This window comes from Astatotilapia calliptera, chromosome 5 (genome assembly GCF_900246225.1).
Source record: "Astatotilapia calliptera chromosome 5, fAstCal1.2, whole genome shotgun sequence".
Classification (NCBI taxonomy): domain Eukaryota; kingdom Metazoa; phylum Chordata; class Actinopteri; order Cichliformes; family Cichlidae; genus Astatotilapia; species Astatotilapia calliptera.
Window position 1 is genome coordinate 10,400,830 of NC_039306.1, and position 16,013 is coordinate 10,416,842.

The 16,013-nt window shown below is 41.1% G+C and overlaps 2 protein-coding genes across 4 annotated transcripts in view; both read right to left on the bottom strand.

Moving 5' to 3' along the window:
- chd5 (chromodomain helicase DNA binding protein 5) overlaps positions 1 to 11,895 on the bottom strand; it is a 37,061-nt gene extending 25,166 nt beyond the window's left edge. For all 3 annotated transcript variants that reach the window (XM_026167156.1, XM_026167158.1, XM_026167155.1), the window contains exons 1-2: positions 10,673 to 11,895; positions 4,094 to 4,242 (exon numbers count right to left, since the gene is read on the bottom strand). In XM_026167156.1, coding sequence (XP_026022941.1) covers positions 4,094 to 4,242; positions 10,673 to 10,739 — 216 coding nt within the window. In that variant the 5' untranslated portion in view covers positions 10,740 to 11,895. The remainder of the gene's footprint in view (positions 1 to 4,093; positions 4,243 to 10,672) is intronic.
- A 70-nt stretch (positions 11,896 to 11,965) lies between these two features.
- rpl22 (ribosomal protein L22) lies at positions 11,966 to 15,277 on the bottom strand. The gene is made up of 4 exons (XM_026167164.1): positions 15,173 to 15,277; positions 14,653 to 14,763; positions 14,246 to 14,370; positions 11,966 to 12,145 (listed from the first exon to the last, which is right to left on the bottom strand). Exons 1-4 carry the CDS (start codon positions 15,260 to 15,262, stop codon positions 12,004 to 12,006), a joined length of 468 nt encoding a protein of 155 aa, XP_026022949.1. The 5' UTR covers positions 15,263 to 15,277; the 3' UTR covers positions 11,966 to 12,003.
- Positions 15,278 to 16,013: the final 736 nt, after the last annotated feature.

Sequence of the window (16,013 nt, forward strand, 5' to 3'; positions counted from 1 at the left end):
TTCTGCCTGTGATGAAATATTTAAATTAGTACAAGTAAGCAGTGACTTGATGAAGAGTCAAGGCGGCTGCATGGTCACCTTTTAAATGTGCTTTTACATGAAATGAAAACCCAGAAAAAGAGCACTTCAGGTACCCAAGCCAATCAGAGCTCAGAGTTAATCTGTAGCCTGAGTTGCATCCTACTGGTTTAATATGAGACATCTGGAAGGCTGTATGGATTTAACAGTTAACAGGTGTTGTTTGTGTGACCAAGAGTGCTGCATATGAACAAATTTGCTAGTGGTTGCTCACGATAGTATGTGCGCATGAGTAAGCGAGAGAGGGAAAGTGTGCTGTTTCTCTCATCATGCACATGCCACCTAATTATTTGTGTTTGAATGTGGTAGGCCTGTGGAAGTTTCCATTTGTGCCCCTGTCTCTGACTGGGCACGTTCCTGTGAGAGAGCATTTTTGTGTGTTTGTGGACATGTTGGGGTTTTTTTTGAGCATGTGTGTGTGGGTGCGCTCATTCTTTGTGAGTGCTTTCCTTTTTAAAAAAAAACAACAAAACGCTATTTTTGTGAGAGTTCCTCTTCGCGTGTGTTTATGCATATGTAAAACATGACTGTATGTGAGAGTGAACTTGTGTGTGCACATGCAGTGGAGCAAAATTAGAGCACAGCAGCTTTGTGCTCTGCTCGCTGCCTGTTGCTCAGCAGGCCTGTGTGGCTCCATGGAGAGACTTGCAGGCGTTTCGCTCTGTAGCGCAGTGGAAAGGCTCACGTTGCCGCAGCGCCCGCCAACCCTACCAGCAGCCTGGCTGTGTTGCCATGGTGACCAAATTTGAGCAGTGTCTGGCTCTCTCTAACTCTCTCTCTCGTTCTCTCTCTTTCTCTCCTCCTCTTACTTTCTCTCCTTTACATCTCATAGCTCTCCTCTCTCACCCCTCCACCCCATTATTTTCTCTCTCACTCTATCTCTTAACTTCTCCCCCTTTCTCTTTCTTCTCTCACTCTTTCTTTCTATCCTGCCACTCACTCCCCCCACCCCCCACACACACTCTATCACAGCAGCAGCCAATGGAACAGCGCCATCCAATCAGACACGTTTGCATAACGAGCTTGTTATGCAGAGGCCTGTGGTTGCAGAGCCAGTGCTCCAGCACCCGTCTAGACAAATCTCATTTATGCATAAGAAGAAGAAGGAGGGAGAGAGAGAGAGAGAGAGAGAGAAAGAAAGAAGGAGAGAGAGAGAGTAAATTGAAGATTGTGGATGGGGGATGGGGTGGAGATGGAGGAGCAAAAAGCAAAGAAGCAGAACCACCATTGAGAGCAACTGCAAAGACAAGGTGAAACTGTGCAACAGTCTCTTGGTGGCCCTGAGTTCAATGTTAAACACATATCATAAAAGCAAAGGACACAACAGCACAGCAGCAAAGATGGTGTCTGTTCTTTCAGAGGAAAGAAAATCAGATAAGTGCTGATAACCTAATCAAATTAGATGCTTTCCCATAATGGCTCTGCCTTAGGGAGATTGGAGCGGATGCCACAGAAAATATCAAATGAGCGAAGAAGTGGATGTTCAATAAAATGTAGTGCAACAGGAAAAAAAAAAGAAAACTGCTCTAAGAATTTATTTTATGGTTTCTAAACAATGGCCTCTCCTTTTGTCCAGAAATCAGAAACAGCTCTTTGTTGACTCACAATCCCAGAGAGGATACTGAAGTTATAAAAACAAGACAGAAGCTCATCTCAAACCGACTGTATTTCAGCAAAATGTGAATGCTACAAGAACCAGCTACATGGGTTTTTTTTTATTGTGGCCAAAATGCAGCAGTTTCCTCTGCTGCTAAAATGAATTGTTTTCCATAAACCCAGAATTCACTGATTTAACAGATATTTTATTAAAAAGCCCATTAAATATCCTGTCATATCTACACAGCTCTTTGTTTCACTGCAGACTGGAGAAGACGAGTAAACACAGCGCACCTCTCTGTGGCTATCATTCCTCCTGCCAGTAGCTGTGAACTCAGACTGGGATGTGCTACTGACAGTCTCTGACCCCAATTGACTTTTGGCCCCTGTCTGACACCAGCCTTTGGGGAGTAACTGGAAGTGAATTACAGGAGCAATGGTTTCTGAATGGGAGGCAAAAAAAGACACAAATACAGCAAGGTGGGGAGCAAGAAAGCAAGACTGAAAGAAAGCAGCAGCATCGTAATCAAAGCAAAGTGAGGTGATGCATGTGGGAGACAAGAGGAGAGGGAAGAAAAGGAGAATACAGAGCAGTGTCTGTGAGTTAGGGAAAGGAGAGTGTCACAGGGAGCCCCCCGCTTCATTAGCTCAGTGAGACCCAGAGCTTAGTGTTTACCACGAGCAGCCAAAGGGCCGAGTGGCAGCATGGTCAGCCAAACTCCTCACGGTACTGCTGGCATCTCCAGTCAGCGGAGGGGAACATCCTGGCTATGTCACTGACACGGTTACAGCTCGCCAACATGAGCGGGGAAATCACTGGGAATACAGCAAATTCCTGTAATTACTGAATAATAAATATTTCTTTTAGCCTCTGGGCTTTTGAAGAAACAAAACTTTTCCAGAAGTTAAAGGGCTGACTTTATTTGTAGGATGGCCCTTCAAGCTGCAGATCATGAAGTAATGCTGGATCAAATGCATTGTTTGGTAGTGCAAACGGGGTCATTCGTAGACTTATTAGCCCAAAGATAATCATCATCCAAATTTCAGCACTTTTAACCACAAGGTCACTGTATGAATAAAACTGGATCTCTAACCTAAAACTGCTGGTTTCAATACACTCTGCTTTTTTTCCCCCTGCTATACCCTTAGAAAGCTTATTTACGCTTCTTTTGATGGATGCAAATTTGTACAAAGAAAAGTTTCTACATAAAATGGCGTAAAACTGGGTAAAAAGATGGATTTTAGCAACTCTGGAATGACGCACTGCATCTCAGTTTTTCTACTATATTTTTGGTGCTCTAAATACTACAAAATAAAATGTATTTTTCACCATTATATTCAAGAGAAAGGAAACATGTCTAGAGCCAATATCTACAAAATTGGGCAGGTCATACAAATGAATAAATAGCACTAGAGGCCTGATGAAAAATATGCAAGAACCATCTCTTTAATAATAAATTGAAAATTAAATAATTGATCATTTATAAACAATGTCTCCTCAGAAAATGGAACTGAAATAATATAAAGTACAGTACTGACTTTAGCATCCATCCATTTTCTAAAAAACTGACTAATGAGGGTACACTCTGCACAGGTAACCAGTCAATCACAGTGCTAATGCAGCAAAACAGATAATCACACACTCTTGCATGCCCATGACCCATTTAGAATCATCTATTGACCTAAATCACTTTGATATGAGGAACCCGGCACACCTGAACGAAACACGTGGAGACACAAAGAAAGTGTCCAACCTCCACACAGACAAACCCTGAGCAGAGGGGTTGTAACCTCCTTGCTGTGAAGAAGCAAGCGCTAACCACGACACTACTGTGCAACCTCTTAATGCTGCAATTTTTCCTTATTCTCTAACTGTCTCCTTTAGCCACATGTGACCTATTCAGCAAAAGCAGCAGGCGTTCACCTCATAAGCTGTAAAATTATCAACATCACGCTGGTGTTAATGCTCTGAGCCAATCAAGTCTCAATCCTGCTATCTAAATATTGGAAATTAGAGGCTAGAGGCGAAGGACTGTCAAAACCGCTCTGTCATAACTCTCACTCCCGCTACTGGATAGGCATGAACACATTGCCTCTGACCTACAGTCCCTGCCATCAGCACCAGCACCACAGGCACAAATCTACACTCTAAACTGTCGCTTGGAGCCCACAGCTTACACTGGCAGTAACAGTGACAATGCTGCCAACCTCCCCTAAGCCTGAGACAGTCCACTGCCTCTCATTTAGATTACAGAGGCAGTCCAGCAGCCAAAACACACCTTTGATCCAATTGCAGAGACATCAAAAGAGCGATGGTTTGAGAAATAGAGAATGCGGGATATGGCTAGAGCCAAAATGCCTGCCAAGCTGTTGTGTCCGAGGTCTGGACAGATGGTGCTGAATGTGAATTATGCCTTACCTCTTTTTTCCTCTTCTTAACTTTCGGCAGTTTTCCCTCCTTCATCTTTTTGGGCTTCTTCTTTTGTTGTTTGAGGGACTCGTCGTCAGAAAAGAAGCGGTCGAGAGGTGTGAGGGGAACTGTGTTGCGCTCACCTTCGTCATCCTCATCTGAACACGGGGGAAAGGAGAATTATTTGCTTAGTACACTTAAACGACACCGATAATTCAGCTTGTAATAAGACTAAACTGACACATTCAGCCTGACTCGTACATTTTTCTGCCTCAGTGAGTGGTTATTCAATTTTTTGATTTTGTTTGATCAAAGTGAGGATATGAATCTACTCTGAATTAAACACCTTTGAGTTTTGAAATTGGGCAGCAAAACAAGAGATGGAGACGTAACCCCGGGTTCTGGGAAATCGAAATTTCTGACATTTCAGACAAAATGGTTAATCAAAAAGATTAAAAATGAACAATAGATGTTGCAAATATTCATTTGCTGCAGGCTCTACTGTGAAAGCTCACCACGATGAAAAGTCAGTTAGCCTCCTGTGAAAATAACAATGATGAATCAATGTCAGACCAACAGGAGCACTTGGCAAAATCAACCTCATAATCACACATCATTGAGTGTGCATCAACTTTACCCATCAAAACACAAATAAATGGAGTGCGTGCCCTGCCGCTAAATGGGAACTCCCTGGAGGACCACTGAGGTATACTGAGCATATCTTCTGCCTTTAATGCTTGCTGGGACTAAAGGGACCTGCTGCTGGTTGTCAGCTGTACCGCCTCAAAGCTGCTGTGTAAACGTGCTGACTGCTGAGCACAGCAGACTTCGCTGATGCCACAGTGGGTCACAGAGGAGTAAGTAAGGGAGAGAGACAGTCCCAAACAATACATCTCTGTAAAAAGTCACACAGAGAAAATATTGTAAACACATGATGCAACTCTAGTGCCCCAAAAAGGTTTATTTAATCTCATTTTCCCAACTGTCTCGCTGTCTCTTCCAGTCTGTCTATCTGCATGTCTCCCGTCTCTCTGTGTCTCACGCAGACAGACTGGAGGGCATGAAATATGCAGCACATGTATCAGAGTCAATCAGCCAACACTAGCCCTGCAGTCTACCACTCCCCTGGGTAGCTGGAGTGAGAGATTGGGGAGGAGGGATTCCTGTGTAGTAGACACACAAACCTCACCAGCCACTTATCCTCTATTTAGCAAAGCTAGCAGGAGGTATTCCACGCATACACATACAGTACACTGATTTCAAAGCCTTAATCAGAGATGAACTGTGTCATCCCTTCCTCAACCCTGACTGGGGGTAACTTGTGCTTTTCTTGGCCGATATTATTATAGGAAATGTGCTGACAGACATTTACTGCCTTGCTACTCATTCCTTCTTTCTTCTTGTCCCACAGACCTTGGTGTTTTTCTTCACTTTCTTTTTTTCTAAATAAAGCCTTGAGTTTATGTATTCAGTAGCTCAAACGGGCAACTCTTTTGTGTCTCAGATGCATGGTTAGCCACCTGCCAGGCAACTTATGACGACAGCACGGCAGAGCCTTACATCTCTCTCAGATGCACAGATGATGACATGGCTCAGGTGCAGATCGAGATGGCTTTGGATTACACAAAGCGTACAGTTCATATCTCTGTGCCCTTGGCTCTGCTTATTGTAAAATAAATCAATCCAACTTGACAGTGGTGATGCGGTGTTACTGATGTGGGGTTTAAATGGTTCGGTGATAAGCACCTAATTCACTTTGAGCAGACTGAGCTGAGTTCTTTTTAGCCATGCTGGTGCTGAAGCTCAAGGTCTGACAATGTCAGCCTCTTGGTTGTTTAACCTCTATGGTTCAGACTAAAATTTCTCAATAACTAGAGAATGGACTGACATGAAATTTGATACAGAAGTTCAAGGTCCCCAGCGGATGAGCCCTACTTTGATGATATTTTCACCATGAGTTCAGTATATGCAGTTTTAAATGAACTATTTCAACTGGTTTATTGTGAGATTTCATACACACATCCACGGCGCATTAATAATGATCTGTTCTTCTGCACTATAATCTAGTCGATTTTTTTAATTTGCAGAAAAAATGTCAGTCATACATTATTTTACTGCTGTACCATTGTGCTTTGTGCGCTCATTACTGTAATTAATGATGGCACTAAACTATATATATATGTTCTAAATATAAAATCTGCCAAACATCAGCCTGTAAGCGCTGTAACTGGGGCCATGTTAGCTTGCTGACATTTCTTTAACAGAACCACGTGCTGATAACAGATTGTCAGAGAGTCAAATAAAATATTGAACACATGGGTTCTCAGTAATCATTTTTTGTTACACAGGAATGTGTCACAGCAATGCAGCTCCCTGAAACAGCTCTGTGTTTATCACCTGAATTGCCTTAAAATCTGAACCCTGACTAAAGTAAATGGCCTGTGAAGTCCCCGTGGGGAAAGCCATCAGGGGAGAGATATTCTTTCTGCTTGGTGACTGGACCAGGCAGTGCCAGGTGTTGGAAGTAGGGGAGGTTGCTCAGTCATGTGACACACCGAGGTCTGGCAACAGATTGTGTTAGGAAGACGACCAAAGCTCCAGTTGGCAAACAAGCCTTCTGTAAAATGTGGCACAGACACAGTTCTGACCTTCCTGCAAGGGCTTGGCCACCAGACTGACCCATTAGAAGGGAGATTCATGAACGAGTCCCAAGTGAGGAAGATAGAGTTTACTGGAAAGCACATTAGTCATTTCTCTGTTGGCCCCTGTGTGGAAATACCCACTTAATGCTGCCCAGCATTGCTTCCCACAATGCAGGGAAGACGAGGCCAAAGGGTTTCCTATCTTCATCGATTAGGTACTTATGGCTCAGGCTTTAAATGCCTTCAGACAAAAGCATCCGTAGGCTATTATTAGAAAATGTTATCATCTAAGTGATGGAAGGATAAAGCCTAAATAGCATCATTAAATTGTAGTATATCTATTCTAAGGTCATAGCACATCCCATATAAACAGGTAGGAAACAGATAAGAAATGATGTTCCACTCATTTGCAAAAATATATTTAAAAGCATGTTTTTTTATGCTTACGCTACATACACACACATTAAGAAAAAAAAACTGTGTCAACTTTCACAGTGAGGGATCCAAAAATAGCCCCTTTTCCAACTGGGGATAACATTTGTAGGCACACAAAAGCCCATGATAATCTTTCAATTTTATGGAAGAACAAAGCAATTAAAACAGAAAACACAATGGAACAATCTGTGACAGTGTAAGTGCCCAGAGTGAAACAAAGGGACTTAGGACACTACGTGGCACAACAAATAAAGACTGTGATAGGATAGCATTTTGGGGTCTGAAGTCCCCACACAATGTGCTCCCACACTGTTGTGTTTTAATTGCACTGAAGTGTCTTCATGGTAGAAAACTCTGACCTGGATTTCTGACCTTGTCTATCACTTTGAAGCCTGCTGATGAGGTCATCAACTGTCTGGAAAGTGCTTCATGTATCAACAGCATAACAATTGATCCGCAGCATTTTGTTGTGATGAGTGCGTGATATGACAAATTAAAAGAAAGTTATTCCAATAAAACAGTCATATTTTCAGACTAGAAAGACTGACTCCCTTTTGTGAACAATTTCATGATGACAAAACCAATATGGACCACTGTGTCGGAGTTTCACTAGATTTACCCTCGAGTAGGTACATTGTGCGTCATCATAGAGGATCACACTGGTATTTATTATATTACAAGAAAATTTTTTTGAAGCCTGAAACACATGACTACAAAAATCCCATCAAAGCATATTTAAGCAATTTAAACACATTCTTCATTTTTTTGACTTAATTAATACTGACATATATTCACTCACCTGCCATATTCAGCTGCAGCCTTCCTTTCTTATACATGTTTAACAAACTAATGCGTTACTGAGGACACACATCAGTGCCTGTATTCTCCCTCTAAATATGGATGGCAGTCACAGATGTTGCTCTAACTCCCCCTCTGACTCTCCGTTCTCTTTGTCTGCCTCCTATTTCACTTGCTTACTGCTAAGATGCACATAAATGCACATAAAAACTAGCAAGTTCAAATTACCCTCGTCAAAAAATATGTATATAAACAAAAGAAATGTGTGTTTAATGCAAAAGATTTTCTCAAATAATGCAGATATCACAATACTCAGACCTTGTGTTAAACGCAGAGGTAATTTTTGAATATTGTGGCGTATATTACCTTTTTCTGTCTAAGAAATGGTAACCAGTGGTACCCTTGAATTTCGTAATTGTATGCATTCTACCTCATTTTTTGTGACAGCACTTCAAAGCCTCAGATGTTCAAGAGCTTTATAACACACATACGAAATGAGCAAGGATTGCAATTTGGCAACTCAGTACTGTGACAACTGCTCACAATTAAGCCACCGAAGTAGTGTCCCAGTAAATGACTTTTCGTCACTCCGTAACGAGCAATACCAAATACCAATGCAACAGACACACCAGCAAGATGTTTAATAAATAAAACTTCTTGTGCCTTCTTTCACACGTATTCTATACTCCACATCACTGCATTATTTGAGCAACACTTAAGACGAGGAGGGCCTGCTGCTAGAGAAAACATTGCATTGGATTTTAGAAGCTTCATTTCATGCTGAATCTACACTGATCGGCCAATAAAAAGCAGTCACACACTCACATATTTCATTTGATCATGGCCAGCATTCATCAAGGCATCATTTCAATAAGCTTATGCAATGTCACAACACCTATTTCCACCTAGAGCTGTGTTACTTTCATGCCTTGTATTGGCGATGGGCTTGACAGTCTGCTAAATCTTCTCTAGCAAATCCCAAAGATTCTTAGAGGGGTTAAAGTCTGTACTCTGCGGTGGCCAGTCCCTGTTGGAAAATGATGTCTCGTGCTCATTGAATTGCTCTTTCATGTTTTAACCCAATGAATCCTAGTACTGTCATCCAGGAAAATGTCTTTGTTATCGGGGAAGAACAAAAACCACTGATGGAAAAACTTGGTCATTCAGTATATTGAGGGAGTCAGCTGACCTCATTTTTTTGGGGTGATTTGACTTCGCTGAAACTAGCTCTCTGATCCAAAGCAGGGCTCTTACTTTCCGACCTTTCTGACTTTTGTTTTTGGCTTTGGAGTGTATTTTACAACCACAAACATTTTCCACATGTGAAAGTGAAGCAGAGGGCAAAGCAGGACTTTTTAAATCATGCCCTTGACATCAACAATCTGATGTTTGGAGCAAGCTATAAGAACTTTAAAATAAAAGGAACTTCATTGGCTGCACGGGACAATCTTATGTCTGGATATTCAGCTCAGCAGGCTGCAACAAGAGGGCACTTCATCACCTGAGCTGCTGCATCACTAGATCAAGAAACCAATCATTAGCAGTTCAGAACTGGGTTTGTGTTGCGCAGATGAAGATTCTGATGATGCCTGCTCTTTGGTGTACATTATGGACCACACAGTTAGCAATTTGAGTAAATGTCACAAGTAACCACAGCCATGCCTGCCAAAAAACTAAGACTGGGATTCCCCTGTGCCCTAGGATTGACACCTGCCAGAAAGTCTAACAAACTTACCAGCCAAAAGAAAACAAAAATGGCCAAAATTTGGCAAGTACCTTATTGTGCATGGTCATTAATTAGGGAATCTTAAAACCCCCTGTGACTTGATTTGATCTTGACCATTTTTTTTAAAGGAGGAAACTGTAGGAGCACTGAAAGCTGGTTCACTGCCAGAGTCAATGACATGTTCATTTTTCAGCCTGGAGAATTTTATTGCATAGGTTCTCCTGTATGAACTTGCTATGTGAAATGAATTAGCAGCACGCAGAGAATGTGGGTTAGAGTTAATTCCAGTTCGCGCACGACCCAGAGCTGAAGGGCTGCCGGTGACCTAACCGGTGTCATCAACGTCCAAGGCAAAGGAGCACACTTGATAAGCTCTGTTTACTGTAGCCCACACGTGGCTTTCACACCTCTGCGGCCATGCAGTGGGAGAAAAAAGAATTAAAGTTGAAACAGCTTCCTAATCACTAGCGCTAACGGCAGCGCATCATCCACAACAAAATGAACACGCACGTTGTCACCGGAGCCCCCCTTCTTTTTTTTCCACAAAAGAGCACATCCACGAGCTAAAAAGGGACAGAAAATCGCCAATGGACACACTGACACGGAAACGAGCAAAGTACGGGTTTTTTAACAGCTCTCTGAACAAAACTTGTGTTTGGACTCAAAGCCATTCACTTGTACACGCATGCAGTCTGTGAAAGAAAAGGCAGCCCACAGAAACCATGCAGCAGCGTTTCCATCGTGCCCCCAAATCAGGATGAATGTGAGGACAGCTGTGGGGGGGAGAGATTAAAAAAAAAACTACAACCCTTTGCCACCTTTAAGACTGCAGGTCGTACAAAAAAAAAATAATAGCATGACTCTGCTTATTGCACCCCACCCCTCCTCTCCGGTCTCAGGAACGCAGGACAAGCCCTTTTCCCCGCATTCAAGGCGTAGCGGCGCAAAATTATCTGAAGGACACCCCGCCTCTCCCCTTTCCCTCACCTGGTATATCGTCTTCAAAATCCATGTCGTCTTGTCCCTCGTCTTCATTGCTCAGCGACCCCGGCATCTTTATCTCATAGCCCCCAAACCCCTTTTAGGCTGGGAATACTGAAAGTTAACCCTCCAGACGCCGCAGCACAGTCTCTTTCTTCACCCAAAAAGAATAGTATTCGTCGCTGTGAAAAATGTAAGATTTTTTTTTTATTTCTGTGCAACGAACATGGGGCTTTCTCTCCACGAGTAAAATAAAAATTTTTTTAAAAAAAAAAATAAATATATATATTCCAATGATCTCTATCCAGGTCTTCCAGTCTGAAAAATAAGAAAGACAAAAATGGAACACACATGCCCAGATTGTGACGTCTGGTCTGTTGCCATGACGATGCATCCCATAATTTCACCCACAACTAGTTAGTCATACTCTCCTAGTTACCACTTCAACTAGTAGCGTGCAAAAAAAATGCACATCGAGCGCCGTGTGCTGCTAATAGACGGATGCACTCCCCGCGCCTGTCCATTTCCTTTTGGAAGTCCGGAGAATTGAGACAGAAACTTCTCCCACTTTCTCGCACAGCTGCTGCTCTATTCACTCACAAGCTCCACTCCAAAGTGTGTCTGCAGGTGGAAACACAGCATTGCTTTCTATTTTGAAGCCAAACCGTTTGTGTAAACGGACGTTTTGGTTGATTTGGACGTCAATTAAGGCATAAAACCCCCAACTAACTATCACCCGACTCGATTTCATCTTGCAAGCGACCACACTGTCCTGACAAAGCACACACAAGTGCAGGCTGATGACTGCAAGCTGTGAGGAGTCCTGACTGCCAGTGGTCTAACTGTTGTCAAGGTTACCACAGCTGTATCACAGGATGCCCCACAGAGAGCTGAGCAGAGGAAGTATCAGCTTCAGCGTCACTTTATCTTTTATCAAAATATACAAATGAAAGGCTGAGAGTTCCAGCTCATCCCACATCCTGCAGGATTTTAGGGGGGTGGGGGCAAATCACACAATGCAAATAAACATTTTTGTAACCAGGTGACAAAAAAAGCACCATCCCACATCAGAATAAAGAACCAGAAAACATTCCTAAATCTAAAAATGTCAGGTTTATATGCAATTTACACATGCAAAATTGTCATCATGCATCTAAATAGCAAGGATTATTTTTGAAAAACGCTAAATGAAATCAGAGTGCACAGTCACATGTTCTTATCTCTGTTTTTATCGTCTGTGTGGGATCCAGATAACATACTCAAACCAAATGTTTCCAAATAAAACAAGACCATGAAGGGTTTTCTCTCTAAGTATTTTATTAAGAGTGGCGTAAGGTTTAATCTTCGTCCTCTTCCTCCTCATCCTGGTTGATCTGGAAGTAGCGCAGCTCGTAGCTCTCCTTGGTGTTAGCTACCACCCGCAGCCAGTCCCTGAGGTTGTTCTTTTTCAGATACTTCTTGGTAAGATACTTCAAGTACCTGAAAATGGAAGCAGAGAGCAGAAGAGTGTGAGTCGATCTGCCCTTAGATTTCACAATTTATATACCGTAAAGCAGCAAAATCCTGCTGTTTTTCTACATTTATATGAAGGTGTAGAAATTGTTAAACATGGCATACAACAGTTAAAACTCTCAGTAGCCCAAATGCACAAAAAAAAAACAGCTCTGTGCGGTTTTTGCCATAACAGTGACCAGCAGAAAAGTGGGATCACAAAATTAATTTGCTTTAGCATCAGCTCTAACCTAGGAGACCTACACTGGTTATACCAAATGCTTCATTTAAGACAGAGTGCCACAGTCCCCCTCTGGTGGTGGTGTTTAAAATTTACTGAACAATTACAGTATGAAGTGGACATGAAGGTGGTTAGGGAAAGTTCCAGAAATACACACAGATCCACGTAACCCAACATTTAAAAGATGTAGATTAGGTGGACATGTGTATGTTTTGCAACTTTGGTACAGCCGGTTTTAAAAATGAGTTCAAGTACTTTAATGATCAGATGTATAATACACATGCCATTATTATATCTAGGTTATTATACAGTTAATACTGTTTATTGTCCAAATAGAAAATTAGCATCATTATTAAGTGGTGGCTACAGCCTAATAAATATATATAACAAGATAAGATAACCATTTTGGCTGTGCCACTCTAATCAGTTACATTAAGTACTACACTTCACAGTAACATCTGTGTTTCGAAGGTGCTTGAGGCAACTGTTGTTGTAATTTGGCGCTATATAAATAAATCTGAATCGAAATTGAAATAGATCTCACTTTAAGATATTAGTTTTGGTTTTTCTAAATATTTACAAAACTTCAGACAAATCCACAATTAATACAATAATTCTGAAACTCTCATTATATGATTCGACTGCTTCATGTGTTCACAGAAGAACCTTTAAGCAGCAGGGATGTTTCTTCAGAACTGACTGCCAGAGGACGAGACTTCCACACTAGGCACATGTCACCAGAACCGATACTTATGGTACCTTTCGATGCCGACATTCTAAATACACAATGGTATTTGTATTTTCTTAGTACTGTAGACACAGTATGTAGACAGTATGGTCAAATAATAAATACTAGACTTCTCCTGCACCTGACACGTGACACCCTAGTGAGTACTGACCTTACAAAATTTATGCTACAACCTACCTTTTTTTGTTTTGTTAAATCAACCAACAGGAATGCAGCATGAAATTAGGCACTGATCAATGACAATTTCACACACAAAAGAAAAATGTGGCAGTAAAACTTGTGAAAAAGGTAATGAATTCAAGCATAGAAGAAAATACTGTGCAGTTGGGGCAGCACGAGTACACATTAAAGATGACACACCATAGGAAGAGACCATAGTTGTGTGTCATAGCCTACGATTCAGTCATTTTTTATTGTTATGTCTACACACATCAAACTTGATGTTATGCCCACATTAGGGTGCAGCAGGACCTTGTTGCACAATGTGGCAAGCAATGATGAACTTATCTGATCCCTAAAAATCTTTTGTTTTTTTAAGCATTTTTATGAGATTTCTTGGCTTCTCACATAAGGTAGATACTCTCTAGTGGTGTATCTGTCCAGAGTATTTATTGCCACACTTGTGTGAAACCAGCTCATGTAATACTGGATAAATGTACTTGTGCTGGAACTGGAAAAAAAATCAGATCACAAGCTCTCAAATAAGTGGGAAACCACAAAGACAGCATGATCAGTCAGAAGACACATTCAGGCTGAGTATCAGTAAAATTTTGCAACCACTGTTAAAGTGACAACCAAACACAGCCATATTTGTTTGGAGTCTTCTCATGTCTGTTCATTAAGTCTATTAAAATATTACTGGGGCTGAAATGTCAAATGTGTTTCATTTCCCTCAATATTACATTCAACAGGATTCTGCATACTTCTCTATTCCACACAAACAACAGAGATTTTCTTAAAAACTTAACATTTGTCTTTTTAGACATTGAAGCAAGCACTGTGCACAGTATTTACTGAGGATTGCTGGTATGATGGCAAATGACTATGACCAGTTAAATAATACAATATGGCATAGTTGCACTGTTTTTCTTTTATTTACCTCTTTGAGAAGGGAACTTCAGAGTTCACAGCAATTTTACTCTTGCTCCTCTCAATGGACACCACACCACCACCAAGATTTCCAGCTTTGCCGTTCACCTTGATACGCTCCTGCAGGAACTGCTCCTGCATGTGCAGAGGACACAGCAAGTCACACACAGCAAGCACCAGAAATGAAGGCCTCTTTATGAACTACAGATCAGAGTTTCTTATAAACATATGACTGACATCTGTCTTTTTTTCCCCCTCTCTCTTTTCTTTTAATATCAACTGACTGGATCCTTAATACAGGGCTTTGATTGATGCCCCTTATTTGACAGTAGTGTCTGACACAGAGCATTTGTGTCTGACAGCTGCTACACTGATTACCAGACAAGATGTCATTTCTGTCAGAGGTGATCTACTCACGAAGTTGGCAGCATCCATGATGCCATCCTCAACAGGGTGGGTGCAGTCCAGGGTGAACTTCAGGATCTGCTTCTTCTTCTTCCCACCCGGCTTCTTAACCACCTGCCTCTTCTAACACAAATGGAGAAAGTTGCTTAAACTCGGAAAACCCCCAAAGCGAAGCGTAAGGAAACAACAATAGTCTTCAGATATCTTTATTAGCGGTTAGTCACAGCGTGTTCAATATGTTCCAGACATTTTATACTAGCATTTCAAGTAAATATCGTAAAAGAATGTTGCAAAAACCACGAACAACTGTTTACGTGCACCCTGTTAACCCTCACGTCGATCGCTGCTAGCTTGCGCTAACAGTTAGCAAAACGTGGTTTGAGACGAAACGTTAAAAAAGGCAAACAAAATCGCACGTGAACACTCGTTTCTTCTATATTACTGTGCACACGTATATACAAGTCTATAAATGGAAAGACAAGCTAAAATAAGTGGCCTGTGTGCACTTTTATTTGGTCGGGCTACTACTCACAATCGGAGCCATGGCTGAAGAATTCAGCGAAAAGGGAAGGAGCAAAGGCTGCACGGGAAATATAAGAGCCGGCCGCAAAATCGATCGCATCGACTTTTCTGGACTCGATTATGTTGCACTACATAGAAAAAAGAAGGTACGAGAAATTGTTAATGCCACTTAAAGTTGCACCAAATGTTAACTTTGTTCAGTGTTCAGTAGTTTGTCAGCTGGAGTGGAACCAGACATAGAGAGAGATTATTGCACTTACAACTATAAAATTCCCGGCTAAAATGTTTAAAGTATAACAGATTTAATGGGCGTTTTAAAACCTTGATGTTGGGCCAAGTAAGCCAATATTTCTTTTTTAAAAATGTTTTGATTTTGATTTTTTTTTTAACTGCCCAGAAAAGTGCATTTCAAGATGGCTGCGAGACGTTACCCTCCTAGCACTTAGCTACACAGCTTCCTATTAGGTGCTGGTTAAGTATGTAGTTTTTGTATTATGTAGTAGGTTTTAAAAGGGAAACATAATTTTTTTTTAGAAAAGTTGAATAACATCAAACACATATGTAATAACCTAACTAGCATTATGAATTATAAAAGAAAATAATAAAAGATATTCTACCATTATTATTATTACATTATAAATAGTAATAATATTGTAATAGTGTTATGCAGGTTATCAATATACCTTCAAAGGTGCTAGAAGACATTACAATTATTGTGATTACATATTACAATTTTTTATGTGTTTTTGTCATTATACTCTGTCATATGGTTCATAAAATCTATATAAAAGACAGACTGACATGTGTATGTGTGTGTGTGTGTGTACATACGTTACATTTTGAACCAATAA

Bases quoted from the DNA above. Each gene is read 5' to 3' on its own strand.
- rpl22 (XM_026167164.1), bottom strand. From the start codon at position 15,262: ATGCGATCGATTTTGCGGCCGGCTCTTATATTTCCCGTGCAGCCTTTG. The intron at 14,764-15,172 runs GTGAGTAGTAGC...CATTTGTGTTAG, and splicing joins CTTCAGCCATGGCTCCGATT to AAGAGGCAGGTGGTTAAGAA. The intron at 12,146-14,245 runs GTAAATAAAAGA...TTCCATTTTCAG, and splicing joins GAAGTTCCCTTCTCAAAGAG to GTACTTGAAGTATCTTACCA.